At 48.8% G+C, this 27962-nt stretch overlaps 1 protein-coding gene across 1 annotated transcript in view; it reads right to left on the minus strand.

Moving 5' to 3' along the window:
- Positions 1-27962, minus strand: part of spef2 (sperm flagellar 2) — a 293647-nt gene that overhangs the window by 240320 nt on the left and 25365 nt on the right. Inside the window, 1 exon segment of the mRNA XM_038803926.1 lies at positions 8931-9101. Coding sequence (XP_038659854.1) covers positions 8931-9101 — 171 coding nt within the window.

A 27962-nucleotide genomic window follows, 5' to 3' on the forward strand; every position in this document is an offset into this window, starting at 1 on the left:
CAGACAAAGATGAGAGGTAAAGCGAAAAGTGCAGAGGATACTGGAAGTCTGCAAGGGATTTGGATAGGTTAAGTGAATGGGCTAGGGTCTGGCAGATGGAATACAATGTTGACAAATGTGAGGTTATCCATTTTGGTAGGAATAACAGCAAAAGGGATTATTATTTAAACGATAAAATATTAAAGCATGCTGCTGTCCAGAGAGACTTGGGTGTGCTAGTGCATGAGTCACAGAAAGTTGGTTTACAGGTGCAACAGGTGATTAAGAAGGCAAATGGAATTTTGTCCTTCATTGCTAGAGGGATGGAGTTTAAGACTAGGGAGGTTATGTTGCAATTGTATAAGGTGTTAGTGAGGCCACACCTGGAGTATTGTGTTCAGTTTTGGTCTCCTTACTTGAGAAAGGACGTACTGGCACTGGAGGGTGTGCAGAGGAGATTCACGAGGTTAATCCCAGAGCTGAAGGGGTTGGATTATGAGGAGAGGTTGAGTAGACTGGGACTGTACTCGTTGGAATTTAGATGGATGAGGGGGGATCTTATAGAGACATTTAAAATTATGAAGGGAATAGATAGGATAGATGCGGGCAGGTTGTTTCCACTGGCGGGTGAAAGCAGAACTAGGGGGCATAGCCTCAAAATAAGGGGAAGTAGATTTAGGACTGAGTTTAGGAGGAACTTCTTCACCCAAAGGGTTGTGAATCTATGAAATTCCTTGCCCAGTGAAGCAGTGAGGCCTCTTCATTAATGTTTTTAAGGTAAAGATAGATAGTTTTTTGAAGATTAAAGGGATTAAGGGTTATGGTGTTCGGGCCGGAAAGTGGAGCTGAGTCCACAAAAGATCAGCCATGATCTCATTGAATGGCGGAGCAGGCTCGAGGGGCCAGACGGCCGACTCCTGCTCCTAGTTCTTATGTTCTTATGTTCTTATAAATGTTGTCAATGTCCCTGCCTCAACCACTTCCTCTGGCAGCTCATTCCACAGACGCCGGAATGTGGCGTCTAGGGGATTTTCACAGTAACTCGCCCCCACCATCTGGCCTGAACTTGCAAAATCCTACCAACTGTCCTGGCGTGAGACATTCACATCTCTTTAACCTGGGATCACCCCCTATCTCTGGATCTGTAAAGACTTAATTACCCGCCAATTCTCGCATTCTAAGCATTGTCTGGCATCTTTGACTTTGTCTATATAAATGTTTCTGGAACATACCTCTCCATTCACCTGAGGAAGGAGCAGTGCTCCGAAAGCTAGTGTTTGAAACCAAACCTGTTGGACCCTTTAAAACCTGGTGTTGTAAGACTTCTTACCTGTGCTCACCCCAGTCCAACGCCGGCATCTCCACATCATAAAATCTTAAGGTGGAGGATCAAGCTCTCCACCTACAATTACAAGATTTTGTATCGCCCCGGGAAGCTCAACGAGCCCCCGATGCCCTATCCCGAGGTACATGTGATAGCGCACAAGTGGACCGACTCCGGGCCCTATACGATGGTCCTCTGTCACCCAGGGGTCATCCAGTTCTTTCATTTCATAAAGGCCCGCAACCTACCCTACTCCACTGAGGAGATCAGGGCGATCACCAGAGACTGCCAGGTCTGTGCGGAGTGCAAGCTGCACTTCTACCGCCCAGACCGCACGCCTCTAGTCAAGGCCTCCTGCCCCTTTGAATGCCTCAGCGTGGATTTCAAAGGGCCCCTCCCCTCCACCGACCACAACACGTACTTCCTGAACGTGGTCGGAGTACTCCTGATTCCCCTTCACCGTCCCATGCCCCGATAGGACATCTGCCACGGTCATTAAAGCTCTCAACAGCATCTTCGCCCAGTTCGGTTTCCCCGCTTACGTCCACAGCGACCGGGGATCCTCCTTTATGAGTGATGAACTGCGTCAGTTCCTGCTCAGCAAGGGCATTGCCTCGAGCAGGAGGACCAGTTTATAAACCCCGGGGTAACGGGCAGGTGGGAGAGGGAGAATGGGACGGTCTGGAAGGCCGTCCTGCTGGCCCTATGGTCTAAAAACTCTCCCGGTCTCACACTGGCAGGAGGCCCTACCCGACACGCTCCACGCCATTCGATTGCTCCTCTGCACTGCAACTACTGAAACCCCATGAGCGTCTCCTTGCCCTTCCCCAGGAAGTCCACCTCCGGGGTCTCGCTCCCCAACATGGCTGGCAGCTCCTGTCCTCCTCTGTAAACAAGTGCAGATCCACAAGGCGGACCCGTTGGTTGAAAGAGTTACCAACTACTGCACGCGAACCCGCAAGTACGCCTACGTGGCGCACCCCGGGCACCAGGGACACTGTCTCCCTCCGGGACCCTGGCACCCACTTGATTCCCCAACCACGGCCCCACCACCGGAACCCCCCCTCCCGATTGCACCTGCGCCACCCACCCCTCCCCCCAGCGCACCTCACCACAGCCCCCGCACCAGGACAATCCGTCTCCCACTGGTTCCACCAGGGCTGAAGACGAGGACCAACTAGCTCCCAGAGTCACGGGCAACAAGTCGCCGCCCACATCACCACGGGACTGAGGCGCTCACAGCGGGGATCAAGGCCCCACGACCGGCTGAATTTTTAAATGTCGCCTGAACTTTAATTTTTCACCAAAACTGTAACATTTTTCTACCACCCACGCTGGATTCTTTTTTTTTTAAAACAGGGGGTGACTGTGGTTGTCACCACTGATTGTTATAATAGTTGTAACGATGATTATTAGAGGTATCACGGTAAGGCTCCTGTACTACAGGTACGGGGGTAGATCCCTGCCTGCTGGCTCCGCCCAGTAGGCGGAGTATAAATGTGTGTGCCACACCCGAGCTGCTGGAGGCCACACGTCTCTGCTTAATAAAGCCCAATTACTCTCTATCTCGTCTCCTCGTAACTGATAGTGCATCACTCTCTCTCTACCCCAGACTCTCTCTATATCCAGTCTCCTCTCTCTCTTCTCTCTCTATCCACCTGTCTCTCTCGCTCTCTATCCCAGTTTCTCTCTCTCTCTATCCCAGTTTCTCTCCTCTCTCCATCCCAGTCTTTCTCTCTATCCCAGTCTCTCTTCTCTCTCTCTATCGCAGTCCTTCTCTCTATCGCAGTCTCTCTCTCTATCGCAGTCTCTATCGCAGTCTCTCCCTCTATCGCAGTCTCTCTCTCTATCGCAGTCTCTCTCTCTATCGCAGTCTCTCTCTCTATCGCAGTCTCTCCCTCTATCGCAGTCTCTCTCTCTATCACAGTCTCTCTCTCTCTATCGCAGCCTCTCTCTCTATCGCAGTCTCTCTCTCGCAGTCTCTCCCTCTATCGCAGTCTCTCTCTCTATCGCAGTCTCTCTCTCTATCGCAGTCTCTCTCTCTATCGCAGTCTCTCTCTCTATCGCAGTCTCTCCCTCTATCGCAGTCTCTCTCTCTATCGCAGTCTCTCTCTCTATCGCAGTCTCTCTCTCTATCGCAGTCTCTCTCTGTATCCCAGTCTCTCTCTCTCTATCGCAGTCTCTCCCTCTATCGCAGTCTCTCTATCGCAGTCTCTCTATCGCAGTCTCTCTCTCTCTATCGCAGTCTCCCTCTCTCTATCGCAGTCTCTCTATCGCAGTCTCTCTCTATCGCAGTCTCTCTCTCTATCGCAGTCTCTCTATCGCAGTCTCTCCCTCTATCACAGTCTCTCCCTCCATCGCAGTCTCTCTCTCTATATCGGAGTCTCTCTCTCTCTATCGCAGTCTCTCTATCGCAGTCTCACTATCGCAGTCTCTCTATCGCAGTCTCTCTATCGCAGTCTCTCTATCGCAGTCTCTCCCTCTATCGCAGTCTCTCTCTCTATCGCAGTCTCTCTCTCTATCGCAGTCTCTCTCTCTCTATCGCAGTCTCTCTCTTTCTCGCAGTCTCTCCCTCTATCACAGTCTCTCCCTCCATCGCAGTCTCTCTCTCTATCGCAGTCTCTCTCTCTATCGCAGTCTCTCTCTTTCGCAGTCTCTCTCTCTCTATCGCAGTCTCTCTCTCTATCGTAGTCTCCCTCTATCGCAGTCTCTCTCTCTATAGCAGTCTCTCCCTCTATCGCAGTCTCTCCCTCTATCGCAGTCTCTCTCTCTCTCTATCGCAGTCTCTCTATCGCAGTCTCTCTCCCTCTATCGCAGTCTCTCCCTCTATCGCAGTCTCTCCCTCTATCGCAGTCTCTCCCTCTATCGCAGTCTCTCCCTCTATCGCAGTCTCTCTCTCTATCGCAGTCTCTCCCTCTATCACAGTCTCTCCCTCTCTCGCAGTCTCTCTCTCTATCGCAGTCTCTCCCTCCTCTATCGCAGTCTCTCCCTCTATCGCAGTCTCTCCCTCTCTCGCAGTCTCTCTCTTTCGCAGTCTCTCTCCCTCTATCGCAGTCTCTCTCTTTCGCAGTCTCTCTCTCTCTATCGCAGTCTCTCTCTCAATCGCAGTCTCTCTCTCTATCGCAGTCTCTCCCTCTATCGCAGTCTCTCCCTCTATCGCAGTCTCTCCCTCTATCGCAGTCTCTCCCTCTATCGCAGTCTCTCTCTCTATCGCAGTCTCTCCCTCTATCGCAGTCTCTCCCTCTATCGCAGTCTCTCCCTCTATCGCAGTCTCTCTCTCTATCGCAGTCTCTCTCTCTCTATCGCAGTCTCTCCCTCTATCACAGTCTCTCCCTCCATCGCAGTCTCTCTCTCAATCGCAGTCTCTCTCTCAATCGCAGTCTCTCTCTCAATCGCAGTCTCTCCCTCTATCGCAGTCTCTCCCTCTATCGCAGTCTCTCCCTCTATCGCAGTCTCTCTCTCTATCGCAGTCTCTCCCTCTATCGCAGTCTCTCTCTCTATCGCAGTCTCTCTATCGCAGTCTCTCCCTCTATCGCAGTCTCTCTCTCTCTATCGGAGTCTCTCTCTCTATCGCAGTCTCACTATCGCAGTCTCTCTATCGCAGTCTCTCTATCGCAGACTCTCCCTCTATCGCAGTCTCTCTCTCTATCGCAGTCTCTCCCTCTATCGCAGTCTCTCTCTCTATCGCAGTCTCTCTCTCTATCGCAGTCTCTCTCTCTATCGCAGTCTCTCCCTCTATCGCAGTCTCTCTCCCTCTATCGCAGTCTCACTATCGCAGTCTCCCTCTCTCTATCGCAGTCTCTTTCTCTATCGCAGTCTCTCTCTCTATCGCAGTCTCACTACCGCAGTCTCTCTCTCTCTATCGCAGTCTCTCTCTCTATCGCAGTCTCACTACCGCAGTCTCTCTCTCTATCGCAATCTCTCTCTCTATCGCAGTCTCTCTCTCTATTGCAGTCTCTCTATCGCAGTCTCTCTCTCTATCGCAGTCTCTCTCTCTATCGCAGTCTCTCTCTCTATCGCAGTCTCTCCCTCTATCGCAGTCTCTCTCTCTATCGCAGTCTCTCTCTCTATCGCAGTCTCTCTCTCTATCGCAGTCTCTCTCTCTCTATCGCAGTCTCTCCCTCTATCGCAGTCTCTCTATCGCAGTCTCTCTCTCTCTATCGCAGTCTCCCTCTCTCTATCGCAGTCTCCCTCTCTCTATCGCAGTCTCCCTCTCTCTATCGCAGTCTCCCTCTCTCTATCGCAGTCTCCCTCTCTCTATCGCAGTCTCCCTCTCTCTATCGCAGTCTCCCTCTCTCTATCGCAGTCTCTCTCTCTATCGCAGTCTCCCTCTCTCTATCGCAGTCTCTCTCTCTATCGCAGTCTCTCTCTCTATCGCAGTCTCTCTATCGCAGTCTCTCCCTCTATCACAGTCTCTCCCTCCATCGCAGGCTCTCTCTCTATCGCAGTCTCTCTCTCTATATCGGAGTCTCTCTCTCACTATCGCAGTCTCTCTATCGCAGTCTCTCTATCGCAGACTCTCTCTCTATCGCAGTCTCTCCATCGCAGTCTCTCTCTCTATCGCAGTCTCTCTCTCTATCGCAGTCTCTCTCTCTATCGCAGTCTCTCTCTCTATCGCAGTCTCTCTCTCTCTATCGCAGTCTCTCTCTCTCTCGCAGTCTCTCCCTCTATCACAGTCTCTCCCTCCATCGCAGTCTCTCCCTCTATAGCAGTCTCTCCCTCTATCGCAGTCTCTCCCTCTATCGCAGTCTCTCTATCGCAGTCTCTCTCCCTCTATCGCAGTCTCTCCCTCTATCGCAGTCTCTCCCTCTATCGCAGTCTCTCCCTCTATCGCAGTCTCTCCCTCTATCGCAGTCTCTCCCTCTATCGCAGTCTCTCCCTCTATCGCAGTCTCTCCCTCTATCGCAGTCTCTCCCTCTATCGCAGTCTCTCCCTCTATCGCAGTCTCTCTCTCTATCGCAGTCTCTCCCTCTATCACAGTCTCTCCCTCTATCGCAGTCTCTCTCTCTATCGCAGTCTCTCCCTCTATCGCAGTCTCTCCCTCTATCGCAGTCTCTCTCTTTCGCAGTCTCTCTCCCTCTATCGCAGTCTCTCTCTTTCGCAGTCTCTCTCTCTCTATCGCAGTCTCTCCCTCTATCGCAGTCTCTCCCTCTATCGCAGTCTCTCTATCGCAGTCTCTCCCTCTATCGCAGTCTCTCCCTCTATCGCAGTCTCTCTCTCTATCGCAGTCTCTCTCTCTATCGCAGTCTCTCTCTCTATCGCAGTCTCTCCCTCCATCGCAGTCTCTCCCTCCATCGCAGTCTCTCCCTCCATCGCAGTCTCTCCCTCCATCGCAGTCTCTCCCTCCATCGCAGTCTCTCTCTCAATCGCAGTCTCTCTCTCAATCGCAGTCTCTCCCTCTATCGCAGTCTCTCCCTCTATCGCAGTCTCTCTCTCTATCGCAGTCTCTCCCTCTATCGCAGTCTCTCCCTCTATCGCAGTCTCTCCCTCTATCGCAGTCTCTCCCTCTATCGCAGTCTCTCCCTCTATCGCAGTCTCTCTCTCTATCGCAGTCTCTCTATCGCAGTGTCTCTCTCTATCGCAGTCTCTCTCTCTATCGCAGTCTCTCCCTCTATCACAGTCTCTCCCTCCATCGCAGGCTCTCTCTCTATCGCAGTCTCTCCCTCTATCGCAGTCTCTCTCTCTCTATCGGAGTCTCTCTCTCTATCGCAGTCTCTCTATCGCAGTCTCTCTATCGCAGTCTCTCTATCGCAGACTCTCCCTCTATCGCAGTCTCTCTATCGCAGTCTCCATCGCAGTCTCTCCCTCCATCGTAGTCTCTCCCTCCATCGCAGTCTCTCTCTCTATCGCAGTCTCTCTCTTTCGCAGTCTCTCTTTCTCTATCGCAGTCTCTCTCTCTATCGTAGTCTCTCCCTCTATCGCAGTCTCTCCCTCTATCGCAGTCTCTCTCTTAATCGCAGTCTCTCTCTCTATCTCAGTCTCCCTCTCTATCGCAGTCTCTCCCTCTATCACAGTCTCTCCCTCTATCGCAGTCTCTCTCTCTATCGCAGTCTCTCTCTCTATCGCAGTCTCTCTCTCTCTATCGCCGTCTCTCTATCGCAGTCTCTCTCTCTATCGCAGTCTCTCTCTCTATAGCAGTCTCTCTCTTTCGCAGTCTCTCTTTCTCTATCGCAGTCTCTCTCTCTCTCTCTATCGCAGTCTCTCTATCGCAGTCTCTCTCCCTCTATCGCAGTCTCTCCCTCTATCGCAGTCTCTCCCTCTATCGCAGTCTCTCCCTCTCTCACAGTCTCTCCCTCTATCGCAGTCTCTCCCTCTATCGCAGTCTCTCTCTCAATCGCAGTCTCTCTCTCTATCGCAGTCTCTCCCTCTATCACAGTCTCTCCCTCTATCACAGTCTCTCCCTCTGTCGCAGTCTCTCTCTCTATCGCAGTCTCTCTCTCTATCTCAGTCTCTCTCTCTATCGCAGTCTCTCCCTCTATCACAGTCTCTCCCTCTATCGCAGTCTCTCTCTCAATCGCAGTCTCTCTCTCTATCGCAGTCTCCCCCTCTATCGCAGTCTCTCCCTCTATCGCAGTCTCTCCCTCTATCGCAGTCTCTCCCTCTATCGCAGTCTCTCCCTCTATCGCAGTCTCTCTCTCAATCGCAGTCTCTCTCTCTATCGCAGTCTCTCTCTCTATCGCAGTCTCTCTCTCTCTATCGCCGTCTCTCTATCGCAGTCTCTCTCTCTATCGCAGTCTCTCTCTCTCTATCGCAGTCTCTCTCACTATCGCAGTCTCTCTACCGCAGTCTCTCTCTCTATCGCAGTCTCTCTCTCTATCGCAGTCTCTCTCTCTCTCGCAGTCTCTCTCTCTCTCGCAGTCTCTCTCTCTCTCGCAGTCTCTCTCTCTATCGCAGTCTCTCTACCGCAGTCTCTCTCTCTATCGCAGTCTCTCTCTCTCTCGCAGTCTCTCTCTCTATCGCAATCTCTCCCTTTATCGCAGTCTCTCTCTCTCTCGCAGTCTCTCTCTCTATCGCAGTCTCTCTCTCTCTCGCAGTCTCTCTCTCTCTATTGCAGTCTCTCTCTCTATCGCAGTCTCTCTCTCTATCGCAGTCTCTCTATCGCAGTGTCTCTCTATCGCAGTCTCTCCCTCAATCGCAGTTTCTCTATCGCAGTCTCTCTATCGCAGGCTCTGCCTCTATCACAGTCACTCTATCGCAGTCTCTCCCTCTATCGCAGTCTCTCTATCACAGTCTCTCTCTCTCTATCGCAGTCTCTCTCTCTATCGCAGTCTCTCTCTCTATCGCAGTCTCTCCCTCTATCGCAGTCTCTCTCTCTATCGCAGTCTCTCTCTCTATCGCAGTCTCTCTCTCTATCCCAGTCTCTCTCTCTCTCTCTCTCTCTCTCTATCGCAGTCTCTCTCTCTCTCGCAGTCTCTCTCTCTATCGCAGTCTCTCTCTCTATCGCAGTCTCTCTCTCTATCGCAGTCTCTCTCTCTCTCTCTCTCTCTATCACAGTCTCTCTCTCTCTCTCTCGCAGTCTCTCTCTCTCTCGCAGTCTCTCTCTCTATCGCAGTCTCTCTCTCTCTCTCTCTCTATCCCAGTCTCTCTGTCTCTCTGTCCCTGCCGTCTCTCTTTCCCAGTCACTCACTGTTTGCAGACTCTCGATCCGCTGCTGTTCCTGGATGCTCTGTTGCTTTTGCAGTTCCTCCTCGTGTTTCTGGTTGAGCTGTTCTTTAATTTCTTTGCCCAGAGCCAGAAAATGCTTGGAGACATTCTGGAGCATCACATCAACTTCGCGTGGCATCATGCTTTTCAGACGCTAGAAGGAAAGCAAGAGAGAAATTGAGAAAGAGGTCAAGAACGAAGGAATAATAGCAATTTCTGGCAAAGATGGCGACGATTACATAGATACATAGAAGATAGGAGCAGGAGGAGGCCTTTTGGCCCTTTGAGCCTCCTCCACTATTCATCACAATCATGGCTGATCATCCAACTCAATAGCCTAATCCTGCTTTCTCCTCATAGCCTTTGATCCCATTCTCCCCAAATGCTATATCCAGCCGCCTCTTGAAGATATTCAATGTTTTAGCATCAACTACTTCCTGTGGTAATGAATTCCACAAGCCGCCCACTCTCTGTGTGAAGAAATGTCTCTTTATCTCTGTCCGAAATGGTTTACCCTGAATCCTCAGACTGTGACCCCTGGTTCTGGACACACCCATCATTGGTAACATCTTCCCTGCATCTACCCTGTCCGGTCCTGTTAGAATGTTATACGTCTCTGAGATCCCCCCTCATTCTTCTAAACTCCAGTGAGAACAATCCCAACCTAGTCAGTCTCTCCTCATACGGCAGTCCCGCCATCCCTGGAATCAGTCTGGTAAACCTATTCTCATTGTTTCACTGGAGCGATTGTCTTGCACACAGCACAGCAAGACGCAGAGAAGGGCCAGTCTAGATATTACATAATCAGAACAAAATCAAAACTCACTGTTTGGTATCAGTCCCAAACTATTCCCACTGCCCCACTCTCTCCCCATAGCCCTGTATCAATCCCCAAACTAATCCCACTGCCCCACTCTCCCCATAGCCCTGTATCAATCCCAAACTAATCCCACTGCCCCCTCTCTCCCCATAGCCCTGTATCAATCCAAATCCCTCTCTCACCATAGCCTATCATCCCAACTAGCCCACTGCCACTCTCTCCCCATAGCCCTGTATCAATCCCAAACTAATCCCACTGCCCACTCTCTCCCCATAGCCCTGTATCAATCCCAAATTATTCCCACTGCCCCACTCTCTCCCCATAGCCTTGTATCAATCCCAAATTATTCCCACTGCCCCACTCTCTCCCCATAGCCCTGTCAATCCCCAAACTAATCCCACTGCACCACTCTCTCCCCATTGCCCTGTCTCAATCCCAAACTAATGCCACTGCCCCTCTCTCTCCCCAAAGCCCTGTATCAATCCCAAACTAATCCCACTGCCCCGCTCTCTCCCCATAGCCCTGTATCAAACCCCAAACTAATCCCACTGCCCCACTCTCCCCATAACCCTGTATCAAACCCCAAACTAATCCCACTGCCCCACTCTCTCCCCACAGCCCTGTATCAATCCCAAACTAATATCACTGCCCCGCTCTCTCCCCATAGCCATGTATCAATCCCCAAACTAATCCCACTGCCCCGCTCTCTCCCCATAGCCCTGTATCAATCCCAAACTAATCCCACTGCCCCACTCTCTCCCCATAGCCCTGTATCAATCCCAAACTAATCTCACTGCCCCACTCTCTCCCCATAGCCCTGTATCAATCCCCAAACTAATCCCCCTGCCCCACTCTATCAAAGCCCTGTATCAATCCCCAAACTAATCCCGCTGCCCCGCTCTCTCCTCATAGCCCTGTATCAATCCCCAAAGTAATCCCACTGCCCCACTCTCCCCCCATAGCTCTGTATCAATCCCCAAACTAATCAAACTGCCCACTCTCTCCCCATAGCCCTGTATCAATCCCCAAAGTAATCCCACTGCCCCACTCTCCCCCCATAGCTCTGTATCAATCCCCAAACTAATCCCACTGCCCCACTCTCTCCCCAGAGCCCTGTATCAATCCCAATCTAATCCCACTGCCCCCGCTCTCTCCCCATAGCCCTGTATCAATCCCCAATCTAATCTCACTACCCACTCTCTCCCCAGAGCCCTGTATCAATCCCAAACTAATCCCACTGCCCCACTCTCTCCCCATAGCCCTGTATCAATCCCCAAACTAATCCCACTGCCCCACTCTCTCCCCATAGCCCTGTATCAATCCCCAATCTAATCTCATTGCCATTCTCTCTCCCCATAGCCCTGTATCATACCCCAAACTGATCCCACTGCCCCACCCTCTCCATTTAGCCCTGTATCAATCCCCAAACTAATCCCACTGCCCCACTCTCTCCCCTTAGCCCTGTATCAATCCCCAAACTAATCTCACTGCCCCGCTCTCTCCCCATAGCCCTGTATCAATCCCCAAACTAATCCCACTGCCCCACTCTCTCCCCTGAGCCCTGTATCAATCCCAAACTAATCCCACTGCCCCGCTCTCTCCCCATAGCCCTGTATCAATCCCAAACTAATCCCACTGTCCCGCTCTCTCTCCATAGCCCTGTATCAATCCCAAACTAATCCCACTGCCCCACTCTCTCCCCATAGCCCTGTATCAATCCCAAACTAATCCCACTCTCCCGCTCTCTCCCCATAGCCCTGTATCAATCCCAAACTAATCCCACTGTCCCGCTCTCTCCCCATAGCCCTGTATCAATCCCAAACTAATCCCACTGTCCCGCTCTCTCCCCATAGCCCTGTATCAATCCCAAACTAATCCCACTGTCCCGAAGGGTTGTGAATTTGTGGAATTCACTACCCCAGGGTGTGGTGGATTTTGGGTTCAGGAGTTAGACAGATTTTTAATGAGTAATGGGTTGAAGGATTGTGAAGAACGGGTAGGATGGTGGAGTTGAGGCCAAGGGGCTGAATTGCCTAATCTGGCTCCTCGCCCTGGAACCGTGGGCGGGATTCTCCGAGCTTCCGGGCCAAAATCGCGCTCAGCACGGGGTGGAGAATGGGCATTGACGCCGAGATCCAGCACGATGCCGCTCCTGCTATTCCCCGGTCCCCGGAGATTTGCCACCAATCATGCACGCACGGTCGACACGGCGCAGGTCGGGGGCCATTGAAAGAGGCCCCCGCGGCAATTTACCGCTGGCAACTGGCCGATTTCCCGCTGGCGTGGTTCTCTCATGGTTCCACCCAGCGGGTACTCGGAGTTGCGGGCTCAGTCTATGGCCGCCCTGGTCGGGGACGAGGGGAATCCTTTGCCGGGGGTTGGGGGGTCCTCCAGGATGGCCAGGCTCGCGATCGGGGGCCACCGATCGGCGGGCACGCGCAATCTCAGTGGGGGGGACCTATATTGTCAGAGCTGGTCTGCGATGTGGATCCGCCATGTTGCGCAGACCACACGCGGCCATGCCAAGCTGGCAGTGACATGGGGCCGCCACCGTGCGCATGGGCGGACCCCGGCCAGAAGTGCAGGGCCCTGTATTGGCAGCTGGAGCTGTGAGGACCGCTCCGGCGCCCTGCCAGCCCCCTTCAGGTAAGTGAACCGCTCTGGACTTTCTCCAGGAAAGCCCAGAGTGATTCGCGCCCATTTTCTCGCGGGCGTGGGGACATAGCCCCATTATCAGAGAATTCTGCCGCTTGTGTTTGGTTTAACCCGAGCCTGCTGGCTACACTGAGATGGTCTCGGGTTTGTGTCCGAAGTGTGGATAACCTGGGGCGTTCCTTCAGTTTGCCCAGTGACTGCAGGGCTTGCTGAGTACGTCTCTGGAGGAGTTTCCATTTGCACTGGTGTAGGGGATTTGTGTTGTGGTTTGAATAGCTGAGGTACAGTGTACAATCTGCTGGTGCAGGTCCTGGTTCCTGTAGTCGGTGAAGCCAGTTTCATACATAGCGGGTATTGTCCGACGCTGCAACATAATAGTTTGGTTGCAGCACACAGCTCTGTATCACTGCCAACTTGGCATGGCCGCGTGTGGTCTGGATATTGACCATTTGTATAGGTGTCAGAGGGCCGCGTCTGTGAGCATTGTGATCATAACGCATTTTCTCTCTGAAACAGTATTCCATGCGTGCACCACTGACTTTAGTTTGGATTTTGGGCTGTGAAGAGCCTTGGCATTGGGGACTGTGGTCCTGGTGTGCTTGGTAAAGTCGTGCTGATGAGGGGAGACACCTTGGCTTGTTTCGCAGGCTGAATGCAGCACAGTATTCTGTGCAATTCCTCACTGCTCTGAAAGATGCTTAGCTGAGGGTACCCCCCATTCTGCCAGGACATTGGACGGTGAGTATCGGCGGCTACTCGTGATATATTCAAAATCATGTGTGTGCAAAGCTTCTAAAGGAGACGAATTGGCACGTGTTGTCTGCACGAGTCTCTGTGGTAGGCCGTGTGAGAGGAAGTGTTCCTGGGGCTTGATGATGGCTGTGTTACTTCTCATGTTTGGCAGGTAGCTGAGATCAAACCGCGCGGATCACAAACCGACTCAGACTAAATGTTGTTCACCAATCCGATATGAGGATGTCAGCTGCTGTGAATGACCATGGCAGGTCCGGGACCTCGTGTAGATGTGACGATTCTTTTAGTTGGTGCGGCTTGAGTGCATTGAATGGGGCAATCTTCTGGAAAGTTCCCTCTCCGTGTCGATGTGCATTGAGGGCCAGTGCAGTGATTCCTTGGCCTTGTATCTGATTGTTTTCAGCCCAGGGTGCCCTAGTGACGTTGTTAAGTGTAGCATCTCTGAAGAGAGTAGGGATGACAAATCGCTGGCCACATATTACAGTCCCAGACCAGACCCCAACTGTGGCTCAGACACTGGGCACAAACCCCAATATTTCAGTTTAATTTGTTAAGACTGTGAGGGAAGGATACCTAACTCCAGGAATGATACGTCCAACCATCTTCAGCTGCTTCATCAATGACCTGCCTTCCATCGTCAGGCCAGAAGTGGGGATGTTTGTGGATGACTGCACAATGTTGAGCACCATTCGCGACTCCTCAGATAATGAAGCAGTCCACGTCCAAATGCAGCAAGACCTGGACAATATCTAGGCTTGGGGTTGACAAGTGGCAAGTTACCTACACCTCAGGGACTCCAGCGGTTCTAGAAGGCAACTCGCCACTACCTTCTGAAGGGCAATAGGGATGGGCTGTAGGTGCTGGCCTAACTAGCGACACCCACATCCCGTAAATGGAGTTCAAACAAAATTCTGTTTTTTGCTATTTCAAATTTTGTGCCTGGACAATTAATGGGACCTATGTCTTTGACTTTTGACCTCAGGAAAGGCAGGTAGCAAAGAGCTGCTTATATCTAATGGATTCTTTCTGAAGATTCAACTTTCTCTCTCCACTGCAGATTGAACTGCAGGGGAATTTAGTCCAGCCACTCGCTGCAGGCAGGGTCAGTTGTTTAAAAACCCTTTAAAAAATCCCATGTGGGGAACTCTTTTCTTATCTCAGTAAGTCTGTTGGTCATTCTGGTGGAGTTGGAAACAGGTGAAAATTAAACAGGCCTGATGCAGATCCTTTGAGCGAAGGCTCAGGTTAATAAAAAGGAAATGAAATGAAATGAAAATCGCTTATTTTCACAAGTAGGCTTTAAATGAAGTTACTGTGAAAAGCCCCTAGTCGCCACATTCCGGCGCCTGTTCGGGGAGGCTGTTACAGGAATTGAACCGTGCTACTGGCCTGCCTTGGTCTGTTTTCAAAGCCAGCGATTTAGCCCTGTGCTAAACAGTCCCATCTGCTTAAAGTGACTCTCCAGTGGGGATCTTACAGCCTGGAACTTCTGACTGAATGATACGGCCAGAAGCTCTTCATTAGAAATAAAGCTTCGATCCCCAAGCATCCTGGGAAGACAGGTTGCTGCAACAACCTCCACATCGGAAGCAAGGATACTCATATATAATTTTCTTTTAATTCCTATTATGTACGTACTGTGTACGTTCCCTCGGCCGCATAAAAATACTTTTCACTGTACTTCGGTACATGTGACAATAAATCAAATCAAAATAAATATCAATTTACAAACTTGGTGGCTATAACTTACTGAGCAGTCAAGAGGCCAAAGATTCCTCAAACTTTGTACAAATAATTGGTTAATTCACTTGTGTTGGGACTCTGGGATCTGTGGGGCTGGAATCAACCGCGCACCAGCCCAGTGCGTTGTAACAAAGTATCTGCTCCCCAGGGAACCGTCTTAATACATATAAAAGTCTATTTGCCCAAACTTTTATGATGCTTTATTTGCAACCCTGGTTTCAAAACGCCTACAGTCTTTTAAACCAGAAACTTAACAAACAGGACTGCAGCAGCCAAACACACACAATCTCAGGCTTTTAACCCTTACTGCACCAACGCATATAATACATTACATCTGAAATTGCGGCATTCATCACACACACAGCATCAGTTCATCCTGAACGGTCAGTTTATCTTTGATGAAGAATATTGTGCGGAGCTCGTGGGGAAACTCCCTTTGAGGACCGTGGCCAGCCCCTCATGATGATGCTGTCTACGTGTGATATCCACCTTTAAGACATCTTTGAGTTTCTGGATTCTACGAGAGGACAGCACCTCTATTGCCATGATGTCTCTGTCTTCCTTGCAATCTGTCTGGTCACTAGTTGGTAGGAAGGTTCCGGAAAGAGTATCAGTCAAGCAGAAATCCTGACCACATTTGTAGATGACACTGAGGATGCAGCATTGTAGCATCAGCCTCTTGCGTTGCAATTGTACAGACGCTTTTTAGAAGATGGTTGTGACTGGCTGATGATCACTTTCATCGCTTACAGGTTGACCAAATATAAAGTCAAGAAATTTCTGATAGGTGAAGACCAGAGCGAGGAGTTCCTTTTTGGTCTGTGCATAATGAATCTCAGTGTCAGTGAAAGCCCCTGATTGAAGCGAAGGCTATTGCTCGGCCATTCTGGACTGCAACAAGCCCAAGCTGGGAGATGTCTGCTGATGAAGCCGCGAGTGCTTGTTTGAATGTATTGAAGACCGCTGGGTGGTACTCTGGCCAGCACCATTCGACGTCCTGGTGGGTAGGTTGGTGAAGAAGAGTGCAGTGACCTCACAAGAACATGGAATGGACGTAGATGTTTGGTCATACTGATGAAGCGCTGTAAAACATGCGTGCTCACTGGAATGGCCACCTGTCATACAGCCCTCGCCTTGTCTGAATTTTGGTACTACACCATTAGCTGTGAATATGTGACACACGTAACAAACCTTTTTGACTCTGAATCTGTGTTTAGCGGGGTTAGCGAGGTTGAGTTTTTATTGGATGGTCCTGAATCTGTTGGCTATGAGATAAACACATCCATCGTGTTCTTGCACAGGATGACCCAAGCCAGGATGTCATTGACAATAATTTTGCAGAGTTGTCCAACAAAGCATTGCTCCATGCAGCGCTGAAAAACCTTGCTGCCAGTGGAGAATCCATAGGGGACATGAAGAAAACGAGATCTGCTTATCAGAGACATGAATGTGGTAAGTCTGGAGGAATTTTCAGCTAGTGGGATCAGCCTAAATTCGCATTTTGCCTCCAGGATGCTGAACACTTTGGCATTTGACATGTCTGCAATCATCTGTTCCATCATCTTCATCAGGTGATACGGTCTGAGCAGAACTTTGTCCAGATATGGGTCAATGCAGATCCTGACCAGAGGGATGTTTTACTGCAATTGTATAGGGCATTGGTGAGGCCACACCTGGAGTATCGTGCGCAGCTTTGCAGCAAAGGTTTACCAGGCTGATTCCTGGGATGGTGGGACTGTCAGATGAGGAGAGACTAAGTCGGTTAGGATTATATTCATTGGAGTTTAGAAGACTGAGATGGAATCTCATAGAAACTTATAAAATTCTAATAGGATTAGACAGGGTAGATTCAGAAAGAATGTTCCGGATGGTGGGGGAGTCCAGAACTAGGGGCCATAGTTTGAGGATAAGGGGTAAACCTTTTAGGATTGAGGTGAGGAGAAATTTCTTCACTCAGAGAGCGGGGAATCTGTGGAATTCACTCCCACAGAAAGTAGTTGAGGCCAAAATGTTGTGTAATTTCAGGAAGGGATTAGATACAGCTCTTGGAGTGAAAGGGATCGAGGGATATAGGGGGGAAGGCGGGATCAGGGTATTGAACTAGATGATCAGCCATCATCATAATGAATGGCGGAGCGGGCTCGAAGGGCCGAATGGCCTCCTTCTGCTTCTTTTTCTATGTATTCTGTGTGTAAAATAAATTGCAGAATTTGCTGATTGCATTCCACATCTAATTTTATTTGAGCTTTTTTCATGGACAGTTTAGTTCACAGTCGGGGTATTTCACTGGACAACTTGGAGCTGATTAAATGGTTTACTCGGCCGTTCTACTCAGAATTTAATGTGTTACTGTCCCTGGACCTGAAGAAAGTGGAACTTCCAGATTCCTTAACCTTCATTCAGTCTTTACGATTTAGGGAATGGAGATACCACTTTCCCAGTTCATTCCACATACTGCGGACGTGCGTCCAGTGTCTAACACAGCACAACTGGAACACCCATTCCCAGACTGAAGCTTCCAGTGATGAGCACAATTCCTGCTGACTGATCAGCATCATCACCTTCCCCTCCCGATATTTCCTGGTTACGTGTCATTTCCAAAACCCAGTTATTCCATTTCAGACAATTCATCATAAGGATATGGAGTCGCATGTGAAGCATCTGTTTCCCATTCCTCAGTTAATCCTGATGTCCGTTCTCCTGCAGTGACATAGTGATATTGTCACTGGATTAGTAATCCAGATTCCCAGGGTAATGTCCTGGGGTCTCGGGTTCGAATCCCACCTTGGAAGCTGGCAGTGAGCTTTGCACACTCCCAGTGAGATAGAGAGGACACATCCAGAATGAGACACATCGAAGAGTGAGTTTGGGAGCTGCGAATTCGAGGCTGGGTGGGAGGAGGTGCTTTTCTCTCTTGATTTGTTCCTCAAATTTCCGGTGAGTGGCCTTGTCCTGCTGCAGGTGACTACAAGGGAGAGAGTTGATTGGTGAGTAGCAGGTAGGGCAGGTACGTCCTTCACATCGGGAGCGGAGCTGAGTGGGAGAAATCCGGAGCGCAGTCTGAGAAGGTTAATGGTATTTGTGTCTGTCTCTGTATCTGTATCTCTCTCTCCTACTCTGTCTGTGTCTGTGTCTGTGTCTGGCTGTGTCTGTGTCTCTCTCTGTCTGTATCTGTTTCGCTGTATCTGTGTCTCTGTATCTGTGTCTCTGTGTGTGTCTCTGTGTGTGTGTGTGTGTGTGTGTGTGTCTCTCTGTGTCTGTGTGCCTCTCTCTGTCTGTATCTGTGTTGCTGTATCTGTGTCTCTGTATCTGTGTCTCTGTGTGTGTGTCTCTCTGTGTCTGTGCGCCTCTCTGTCTGTATATGTGTCGCTGTATCTGTGTTTCTGTGTCTGTCTCTGTATCTGTGTCTCTGTATCTGTGTCTGTGTCTATGTACCTCGCTCTGTCTGTATCTGTGTCGCTATATCTGTGTCTCTCTGTGTCTGTGTCTCTGTGTGTGTCCCTCTCTGTGTCTGTGCGCCTCTCTCTGTCTGTGTCTGTGTCTCTGTATCTGTGTCTCTCTGTGTCTGTGTCTCTGTCTGTGTGTATCCCTCTCGGTGTCTGTGTGCCTCTCTCTGTCTGTGTCTCTGTATCTGTGTCTCTCTGTGTCTGTGTCTCTGTCTGTGTGTCCCTCTCTGTGTCTGTGTGCCTCTCTCTGTCCTTGTCTCTGTATCGGTGTCTCTCTGTGTCTGTGTCTCTGTCTGTGTGTGTCCCTCTCTGTGTCTGTGTCTGTCTCTCTGTGTCTGTGTCTCTGTCTGTGTGTGTCCCTCTCTGTGTGTGTGTGTGTGCCTCTCTGTGTGTGTGTGTGCCTCTCTCTGTGTGTGTGTGCCTCTCTGTGTGTGTGTGTGCCTCTCTCTGTATCTAAAACTAATTAATTAGCTAAGTGGAGGAGTAACTAAACTGGAGGACGGAGATTAGTATTTAGCATTTAATTTTACAGTAGAAATCTAGCACCAGGGACCATATAGTTAATTGTAATATATTAAATTATCAGATTAAGTATTTATTTTAAATTAATTAACTAGTGCTTAAATGTCACTCAGCAGGGTGCAGTGCTCTAACTGTGAGATGTGGGAGATCCGTGACGCTTCCAGCGTTCCGGCCTACTACATCTACAGGAAGTGTAACCAATGGCAACTCCTCACAGACCACATGGTTTGGTTGGAGCAGCAGTTGGACGCAGTTAGGAGCATGCAGGTGGCGGAAAGCGTCATAGATAGCAGTTATAGAGACGTGGCCACATCTAAGGTGCAGGCACACAGCTAGGTGATCACCAGAACTAGCAGAGCAGAGAAATTTGATTTGATTTATTATTGTCTCATGTATTAGTTTACAATGAAAAGTATTGTTTCTTGCATGCTGCACAAACAATGCATACCGTACATCGTTCCCATTGATGTAGACAGGCGCATGTTCTCCACTACGCTTCCTGAAGTCGATGACAATCTCCTTTGTTTTGTTGACATTGAGGGAGAGATTATTGTCGTCGCACCAGTTCACCAGATTCTCTATTTCATTCCTGTACTCTGTCTCATCATTGTTTGAAATCCGACCCACTACGGTGGTGTCATCAGCAAATTTGAAAATCGAGTTGGAGGGGAATTTGGCCACACAGTCATAGGTCTGTAAGGAGTACAGTAGGTGGCTACTATGGCAAATGGAGTTTAATCCAGACAAATGTGAGGTAATGCATTTTGGTAAGTTTAACCTAGAGGGGAAATATACCGTAAATGGCAAAACTCTTAGGAATATAGAAAGTCAGAGAGATCTGGGCGAGCAGGTCCACAGATCTTTGAAGGCGGCAACACAAGAGGACAAGGTAGTCAGGAAAGGATAGGGAATGCTTGCCTTCATTGGACGAGGCATCGAGTATAAAAACTGGCAAGTCATGCTACAGCTGTATAGAACCTTGGTAAGGCCGCACTTGGAATATTGCGCACAATTCTGGTCTCCACACTACCAGAAGGATGCGGAGGCTGTGGAGAGGGTGCAGAGGAGGTTTACCAGGATGTTGCCTGGTCTGGAGGGTGTTAGCTATGTGGAGAGGCTGAATAGACTCAGACTGTTTTCATTAGAAAGACGGAGGTTGAGGGGTGACCTGATAGAGGTCTACAAGATTATGAGGGGCATGGATAGAGTGGATGGGCAGGCACTCTTTCCCAGGGTGGAGGGGTCAGTCACCAGGGGGCATAGGTTTAAGGTCCGTGGGACAAAGTTTAGAGGAGATGTTTGAGGCAGGTTTTTTACACAGAGGGTGGTGAGTGCCTGGAACACGTTGCCAGGGGAGATTGTGGAAGCAGATACATTAACGGCGTTCAAAAGGCATCTTGACAAACACATGGATAGGATGGGTACAGAGAGATACGGCACAAGGAAGTGCTGAGGGCTTTGGCCAATGTTGGTATTATGACCGGTACAGGCTTGGAGGGCCGAAGGGCCTGTTCCTGTGCTGTATTGTTCTTTGTTCTTTGAATTCAATACAAAATCTGGAATTTCATGATGACCATGACACCATTGTCGATTGTTGTAAAAACCCATCTGGTACACTGATGTCCTTTAGGGAAGGAAATCTGCCGTCCTTACCCGGTCTGGCCTACATGTGACTCCACACCCCAGACCCACAGAGTGATGCGGTTGACTCTTCACTGCCCCCCACTTAAATGCCCGAGCAACCCACTCAGTTGAAGGGCAATTAGGGTTGGGCAACCTCTCCATGTCCACTCTATCCAGGACTCGCAGTATCCTGTCAGTCTCAATAAGATGCCCCCTCTTCCTTCTGACTGGCCCAGCCAGTGACACCCACATCCAAGAACAAAGATTTAAATATATATATAGTTGCACAATTCCTGTTCATTTATTGTGTTTGATGTATTGGTGATTATGCCCCATATTTAAGCACAGACAGTATCTAATCCTCCAGCCTGTGTGAGACTGCTGAAGTTTCCATTACTTCCAGGAAAGCGGCTGGAAATGAATGTTTCTGGGAATTGTTTTTAAAGTTCAGACGTCGGTTTCAGAAGCACATCTCTTTCTGAGAATCAAACTCAGTCAGGACCACAGCACTAACCATCTTCAATACTTCACAGCACAATCCATCACAATCAGGGGCTGGTTTAGCTCACTGAGCTAAATCGCTGGCTTTTAAAGCAGACCAAGCAGGCCAGCAGCACGGTTCGATTCCCGTACCAGCCTCCCCGGACAGGTGCCGGAATGTGGTGACTAGGGGCTTTTCACAGTAACTTCATTGAAGCCTACTCGTGACAATAAGCGATTTTCATTTCATTTTCATGAAGACGAGCAGCGAATTCGGGATTTCCAGCGGAATCTCTGCAATCTGTTCTAGTCCAGGAGATATTCTTCTTCTCTGCAATGACAGTCCATCCGTCTGAATTGATCAAAATCTGACCATTTAGAAAGTATCGAAACCTCTTCTACCCAATGGAAAAGCCTCTATCTCCGAAAATAGTTCCGCCGGGACCCTGCTCCTGTTGGGCAGTGACTGCTTTGCAGTAATACTCTGCTTTTTAACCGGTGTCTACCTATCCACTTCATTCCTCCATTGGTCACGAGGCTCAGCTTCACACACTGGAGGAGAGTCAAACTCTGATACTTTACATCTGGTTTCAACCATGCTTCCCAAAATAACTCAAATAACAAACTTCTGTTGGAAAAGTATCACAGTTTCCAATTTTCACCTTTCGGCCAACCATTCTCTGCTGCCACTGTTTAACAGGATGCATGCTGGGAAGTTAAAACTAAGACACTTTCCTTGCTGAGAGTTTATTGACTTTGTTCAGAGCTAACTCCCAGTGTCCCGGCTATCCCTGAATTATAGGCCTTCAAATACCCATCACCTGGTTTCCTTAATGTAACTGACATTTAAAAACTGCGTGAGTGTGTGCGCGCGCGCATACATATCGCAACATTAATACAAAATCACTCGCAGATGTTTCTGCCTGTGGCCTGCAGCGTATAGTTAAAACCAAAAATCAACTGTTGCATGAAATGTACATCTGCAGGCTGTGATTAGAAGCCATCAAAGAGCTGACCAATCCCAATATCAGTAAATAAGACAATGTGTGGATTCCAATGGGCAGTTCTTCAGCAGGGGCATGGGAACCTGGATTGTAGTTTTGGGGTATGGGAGATTGAGAGTATAGAGGTCAGGAGCACAGATTTGACTTCGCAAGAGGGTGCCAGTGTTCAGGTAGGTGGTTTGAAGTGTGTCTACTTCAATGCCAGGAGTATACGAAATAAGGTAGGGGAACTGGCAGCATGGGTTGGTACCTGGGACTTCGATGTTGTGGCCATTTCAGAGACATGGATAGAGCAGGGACAGGAATGGTTGTTGCAGGTTCCGGGGTTTAGGTGTTTTAGTAAGCTCAGAGAAGGGGGCAAAAGAGGGGGAGGTGTGGCGCTGCTAGTCAAGGACAGTATTACGGTGGCGGAAAGGATGCTAGATGGGGACTCTTCTTCTGAGGTAGTATGGGCTGAGGTTAGAAACAGGAAAGGAGAGGTCACCCTGTTGGGAGTTTTCTATAGGCCACCTAATAGTTCTAGGGATGTAGAGGAAAGGATGGCCAAGATGATTCTGGAAAAGAGCGAAAGTAACAGGGTAGTTGTTATGGGAGACTTTAACTTTCCAAATATTGACTGGAAAAGATATAGTTCGAGTACATTAGATGGGTCATTCTTTGTACAATGTGTGCAGGAGGGTTTCCTGACACAATATGTTGACAGGCCAACAAGAGGCGAGGCCACATTGGATTTGGTTTTGGGTAATGAACCAGGCCAGGTGTTAGATCTGGAGGTAGGTGAGCACTTTGGAAACAGTGACCACAATTCGGTGACCTTTACGTTAGTGATGGAAAGGGATAAGTATACCCCGCAGGGCAAGAGTTATAGCTGGGGGAAGGGCAATTATGATGCCATTAGACATGACTTAGGATGTGTTGGTTGGAGAAGTAGGCTGCAAGAGTTGGGCACACTGGATATGTGGAGCTTGTTCAAGGAACAGCTATTGCATGTTCTTGATAAGTACGTACCAGTCAGGCAGGGAGGAAGGGGTCGAGCGAGGGAACCGTGGTTACCAAAGAAGTGGAATCTCTTGTTAAGAGGAAGAAGGAGGCCTATGTGAAGATGAGGCATGAAGTTTCAGTTGGGGCGTCTGATAGTTACAAGGAAGCGAGGAAGGATCTAAAGAGAGAGCTGAGACGAGCAAGGAGGGGACATGAGAAGTCTTAGGCAGGTAGGATCAAGGAAAACCCAAAAGCTTTCTATAGGTATGTCAGGAATAAAAGAATGACTAGGGTAAGAGTAGGGCCAGTCAAGGACAGTGGTGGGAAGTTGTGTGTGGAGGTTGAGGAGATAAGCGAGATACTAAATGAATACTTTTCGTCAGTATTCACTCAAGAAAAAGATAATATTGTGGAGGAGAATGCTGAGACCCAGGCTATTAGAATAGATGGCATTGAGGTGCGTAGGGAAGAAGTGTTGGCAATTCTGGACAAGGTGAAAATAGATAAGTCCCCGGGGCCGGATGGGATTTATCCTAGGATTCTCGGGAAGCCAGGGAAGAGATTGCTGAGCCTTTGGCTTTGATTTTTAGGTCATCATTGGCTACAGGAATAGTGCCAGAGGACTGGAGGATAGCAAATGTGGTACCTTTGTTCAAGAAGGGGAGTAGAGATAACCCCGGTAACTATAGGCCGGTGAGCCTAACGTCTGTGGTGGGTAAGGTCTTGGAGAGGATTATAAAAGATACGATTTATAATCATCTAGATAGGAATAATATGATTAGGGATAGTCAGCATGGTTTTGTGAAGGGTAGGTCATGCCTCACAAACCTTATCGAGTTCTTTGAGAAGGTGACTGAACAGGTAGACGAGGGTAGAGCAGTTGATGTGGTGTATATGGATTTCAGTAAAGCATTTGATAAGGTTCCCCACGGTCGGCTATTGCAGAAAATACGGAGGCTGGGGATTGAGGGTGATTTAGAGATGTGGATCAGAAATTGGCTAGTTGAAAGAAGACAGAGAGTGGTAGTTGATGGGAAATGTTCAGAATGGAGTTCAGTTACGAGTGGCGTACCACAAGGATCTGTTCTGGGGCCGTTGCTGTTTGTCATTTTTATAAATGACCTAGAGGAGGGCGCAGAAGGATGGGTGAGTAAATTTGCAGACGACACTAAAGTCGGTGGAGTTGTAGACAGTGCGGAAGGATGTTGCAGGTTACAGAGTGACATAGATAAGCTGCAGAGCTGGGCTGAGAGGTGGCAAATGGAGTTTAATGTGGAGAAGTGTGAGGTGATTCACTTTGGAAAGAATAACAGGAATGCGGAATATTTGGCTAATGGTAAAATTCTTGGTAGTGTGGATGAGCAGAGGGATCTCGGTGTCCATGTACATAGATCCTTGAAAGTTGCCACCCAGGTTGATAGGGTTGTGAAGAAGGCCTATGGTGTGTTGGCCTTATTGGTAGAGGGATTGAGTTCCGGAGCCATGAGGTCATGTTGCAGTTGTACAAAACTCTAGTACGGCCGCATTTGGAGTATTGCGTACAGTTCTGGTCGCCTCATTATAGGAAGGACGTGGAAGCCTTGGAACGGGTGCAGAGGAGATTTACCAGGATGTTGCCTGGTATGGAGGGAAAATCTTATGAGGAAAGGCTGATGGACTTGAGGTTGTTTTCGTTAGAGAGAAGAAGGTTAAGAGGTGACTTAATAGAGGCATACAAAATGATAAGAGGGTTAGATAGGGTGGACAGCGAGAGCCTTCTCCCGCGGATGGAGGTGGCTAGCACGAGGGGACATAGCCTTAAATTGAGGGGTAATAGATATAGGACAGAGGTCAGAGGTGGGTTTTTTTACGCAAAGAGTGGTGAGGCCGTGGAATGCCCTACCTGCAACAGTAGTGAACTCGCCAACATTGAGGGCATTTAAAAGTTTATTGGATAAGCATATGGATGATAAGGGCATAGTGTAGGTTAGATGGCCTTTAGTTTTTTTCCATGTCGGTGCAACATCGAGGGCCGAAGGGCCTGTACTGCGCTGTATCGTTCTATGTTCTATGTTCTTGTATTTTTAAAATTGTACATCAACCTGTTTATTCTGTAAACCATCAGAGAAGTCTCCATAAGACCATAAGACATAGGAGTGGAAGTAAGGCCATTCAGCCCATCGAGTCCACTCCGCCATTCAATCATGGCTGATGGGCATTTCAACTCCACCTACCAGCATTCTCCCCGTAGCCCTTAATTCCTCGCGACATCAAGAGTTTATCTATCTCTGCCTTCAAGCCATTTAGCGTCCCGGCCTCCACTGCACTCCGCGGCAATGAATTCCACAGGCCCACCACTCTCTGGCTGAAGAAATGTCTCTGCATTTCTGTTCTGAATTTACCCCCTCTAATTCTAAGGCTGTGCCCACGGGTCCTCGTCTCCTCACCTAACGGAAACAGTTTCTTTGCGTCCACCCTTTCTAAGCCATGTATTATCTTGTAAGTTTCTATTAGATCTCCCCTTAACCTTCTAAACTCCAATGAATACAATCCCAGGATCCTCAGCCGTTCATTATATATGTTAGACCCGCCATTCCAGGGATCATCCGTGTGAATCTCCGCTGGACACGCTCCAGTGCCAGTATGTCCTTCCTGAGATGTGGGGCCCAAAACTGGACACAGTACTCCAAATGGGGCCTAACCAGAGCCTTATAAAGGCTCAGTAGCACATCGCTGCTTTTATATTCCAACCCTCTTGAGATAAATGACAACATTGCATTCGCTTTCTTAATCACGGATTCAACCTGCATGTTTACCTTTAGGGAATCCTCGACTAGCACTCCCAGATCCCTTTGTACTTTGGCATTATGAATTTTCTCACCGTTTAGAAAGTAGTCTATGCTTGGATTCTTTTTTCCAAAGTGCAAGACCTCACATTTTCTCACGTTGAATTGCATCAGCCATTTCCTGCACCACTCTCCCAAACTGTCTAGATCCTTCTGCAGCCTCCCCACTTCCTCAGCACTACCTGCCTGACCACCTAACTTGTATCATCGGCAAACTTTGCTAGAATGCCCCCAGTCCCTTCATCCAGATCATTAATATATATGGTGAACAGCTGCGGCCCCAACACTGAACCCTGTGGAACACCGCTGGTCACCGGCTGCCATTCCGAAAAATAACCTTTTATCCCAACTCTCTGCCTTCTGTCAGACAGCCAATCCTCAACCCATGCCAGTAGCTCACCTCGAACACCATGGGCCCTCACCTTACTCAGCAGCCTCCTGTGTGGCACCTTATCAAAGGCCTTTTGGAAATCCAGATAGACCACATTCACTGGGTTTCCCTGGTCTAACCTACTTGTCACCTCCTCAAAGAATTCTAACAGGTTCGTCAGGCACGACCTCCCCTTACTAAATCCATGTTAACTTGTTCTAATCCGATCCTGCTCTTCCAAGAATTTAGAAATCTCATCCTTAACGATCGATTCTAGAATTTTACCAACAACCGAGGTTAGGCTAATTGGCCTATAATTTTCCATCTTTTGTCTTGATCCTTTCTTGAACAAGGGGGTTACAACAGCGATCTTCCAATCGTCCGGGACTTTCCCTGACTCCAGTGATTTTTGAAAGATCTCAACCAACGCTTCCGCTATTTCTTCAGCCACCTCCCTCAGAACTCTAGGATGTAGCCCATCGGGGTCAGGAGATTTGTCAATTTTAAGACCTTTTAGCTTTTTTAGCACCATCTCTTTTGTAATGGCAACCATACTCAACTCAGCCCCTGACCCGTTATAATTTTGGGATATTACTCATGTCTTCCACTGTGAAGACAGACGCAAGTACTTATTAAGTTCTCCAGCCATTTCCTCGTCTCCCATCACTAGCCTTCCAGAATCAGTTTGAATTGGCCCAATGTCTACTTTGGCCTGTCGTTTGTTTCTTATGTATTGAAATAAACTTTTACTATCATTTCTTATATTACTGGCTAGCCTGCCTTCATATTTGATCCTCTCCTTCCTTATTTGTCTCTTTGTTAACCTCTGTTTGTTTTTGTAGCCTTCCCAATCTTATGATTTCCCAGTGCTTTTGGCCACTTTATAGGGTCTCTCTTTTTCTTTGATACATTTCCTGACCTCCTTTGTCAGCCATGGCTGTCTAATCCCTCCCCGGATAATCTTTCTTTTCTTGGGGATGAACCTCTGTACAGTGTCCTCAATTATCCATACAAACTCCTGCCATTTTTGCTCTACTGTCTTCCCCACTAGGGTCTGCTTCCAGTCGATTTTCGCCAGTTCCTCTCTCATGCCCTCGTAATTACCTTTATTTAACTGTAACGCCATTGCATCCGATTTTGCCTTCTCTCTTTCAACTGCAGACTGAACTCAACCATATTATGATCGCTGCTTCCTAAGTGTTCCCTTACTTTTAGATCTTTTATAAAGTCTGGTTCATTACATAGCACTAGGTCCAGAATAGCCTGCTCCCTTGTGGGCTCCATGACAAGCTGTTCCAAAAGCCATCTTGAAAGCATTCCATGAATTCCTTTTCTTTGGATCCACTGGCTACGTTATTTACCCAATCCACCTGCATATTGAAGTCCCCCATGATCACCGTGACCTTGCCTTTCTGACATGCCCTTTCTATTTTCCCGGTACATGTTGCGCCCCTGGTCCTGACCACTGTTAGGAGGTCTGTGCATAACTCCCATTATGGTTTTTTGCCTTTGTGGTTCCTCAATTCTCCTGGGTAACCAGTAGAGATTGTCTCCTCATCACTGCAATAAAAGACTCTGATTGGTTTATAAACTCTCCCCACAAAGTCTGGGTTTGTGTGAGTCTGTTTGCATCAGTTATGTTTGCCTGACTGTCAGTGAGAAAGAGTTTGTGTGTGTGTGTAAGAAAGAGTTTGTGCGTGTGCGAGAGAGTTTGTGCGTGTGTGACAAAGAGTTGTGTGTGTGTGTGTGAGAGAAAGAGCTTGTGTGTGTGAGAATGTGTGTGAGCGAGAGAG

This window comes from Scyliorhinus canicula, chromosome 8 (assembly GCF_902713615.1).
Source record: "Scyliorhinus canicula chromosome 8, sScyCan1.1, whole genome shotgun sequence".
NCBI classification, from domain to species: domain Eukaryota; kingdom Metazoa; phylum Chordata; class Chondrichthyes; order Carcharhiniformes; family Scyliorhinidae; genus Scyliorhinus; species Scyliorhinus canicula.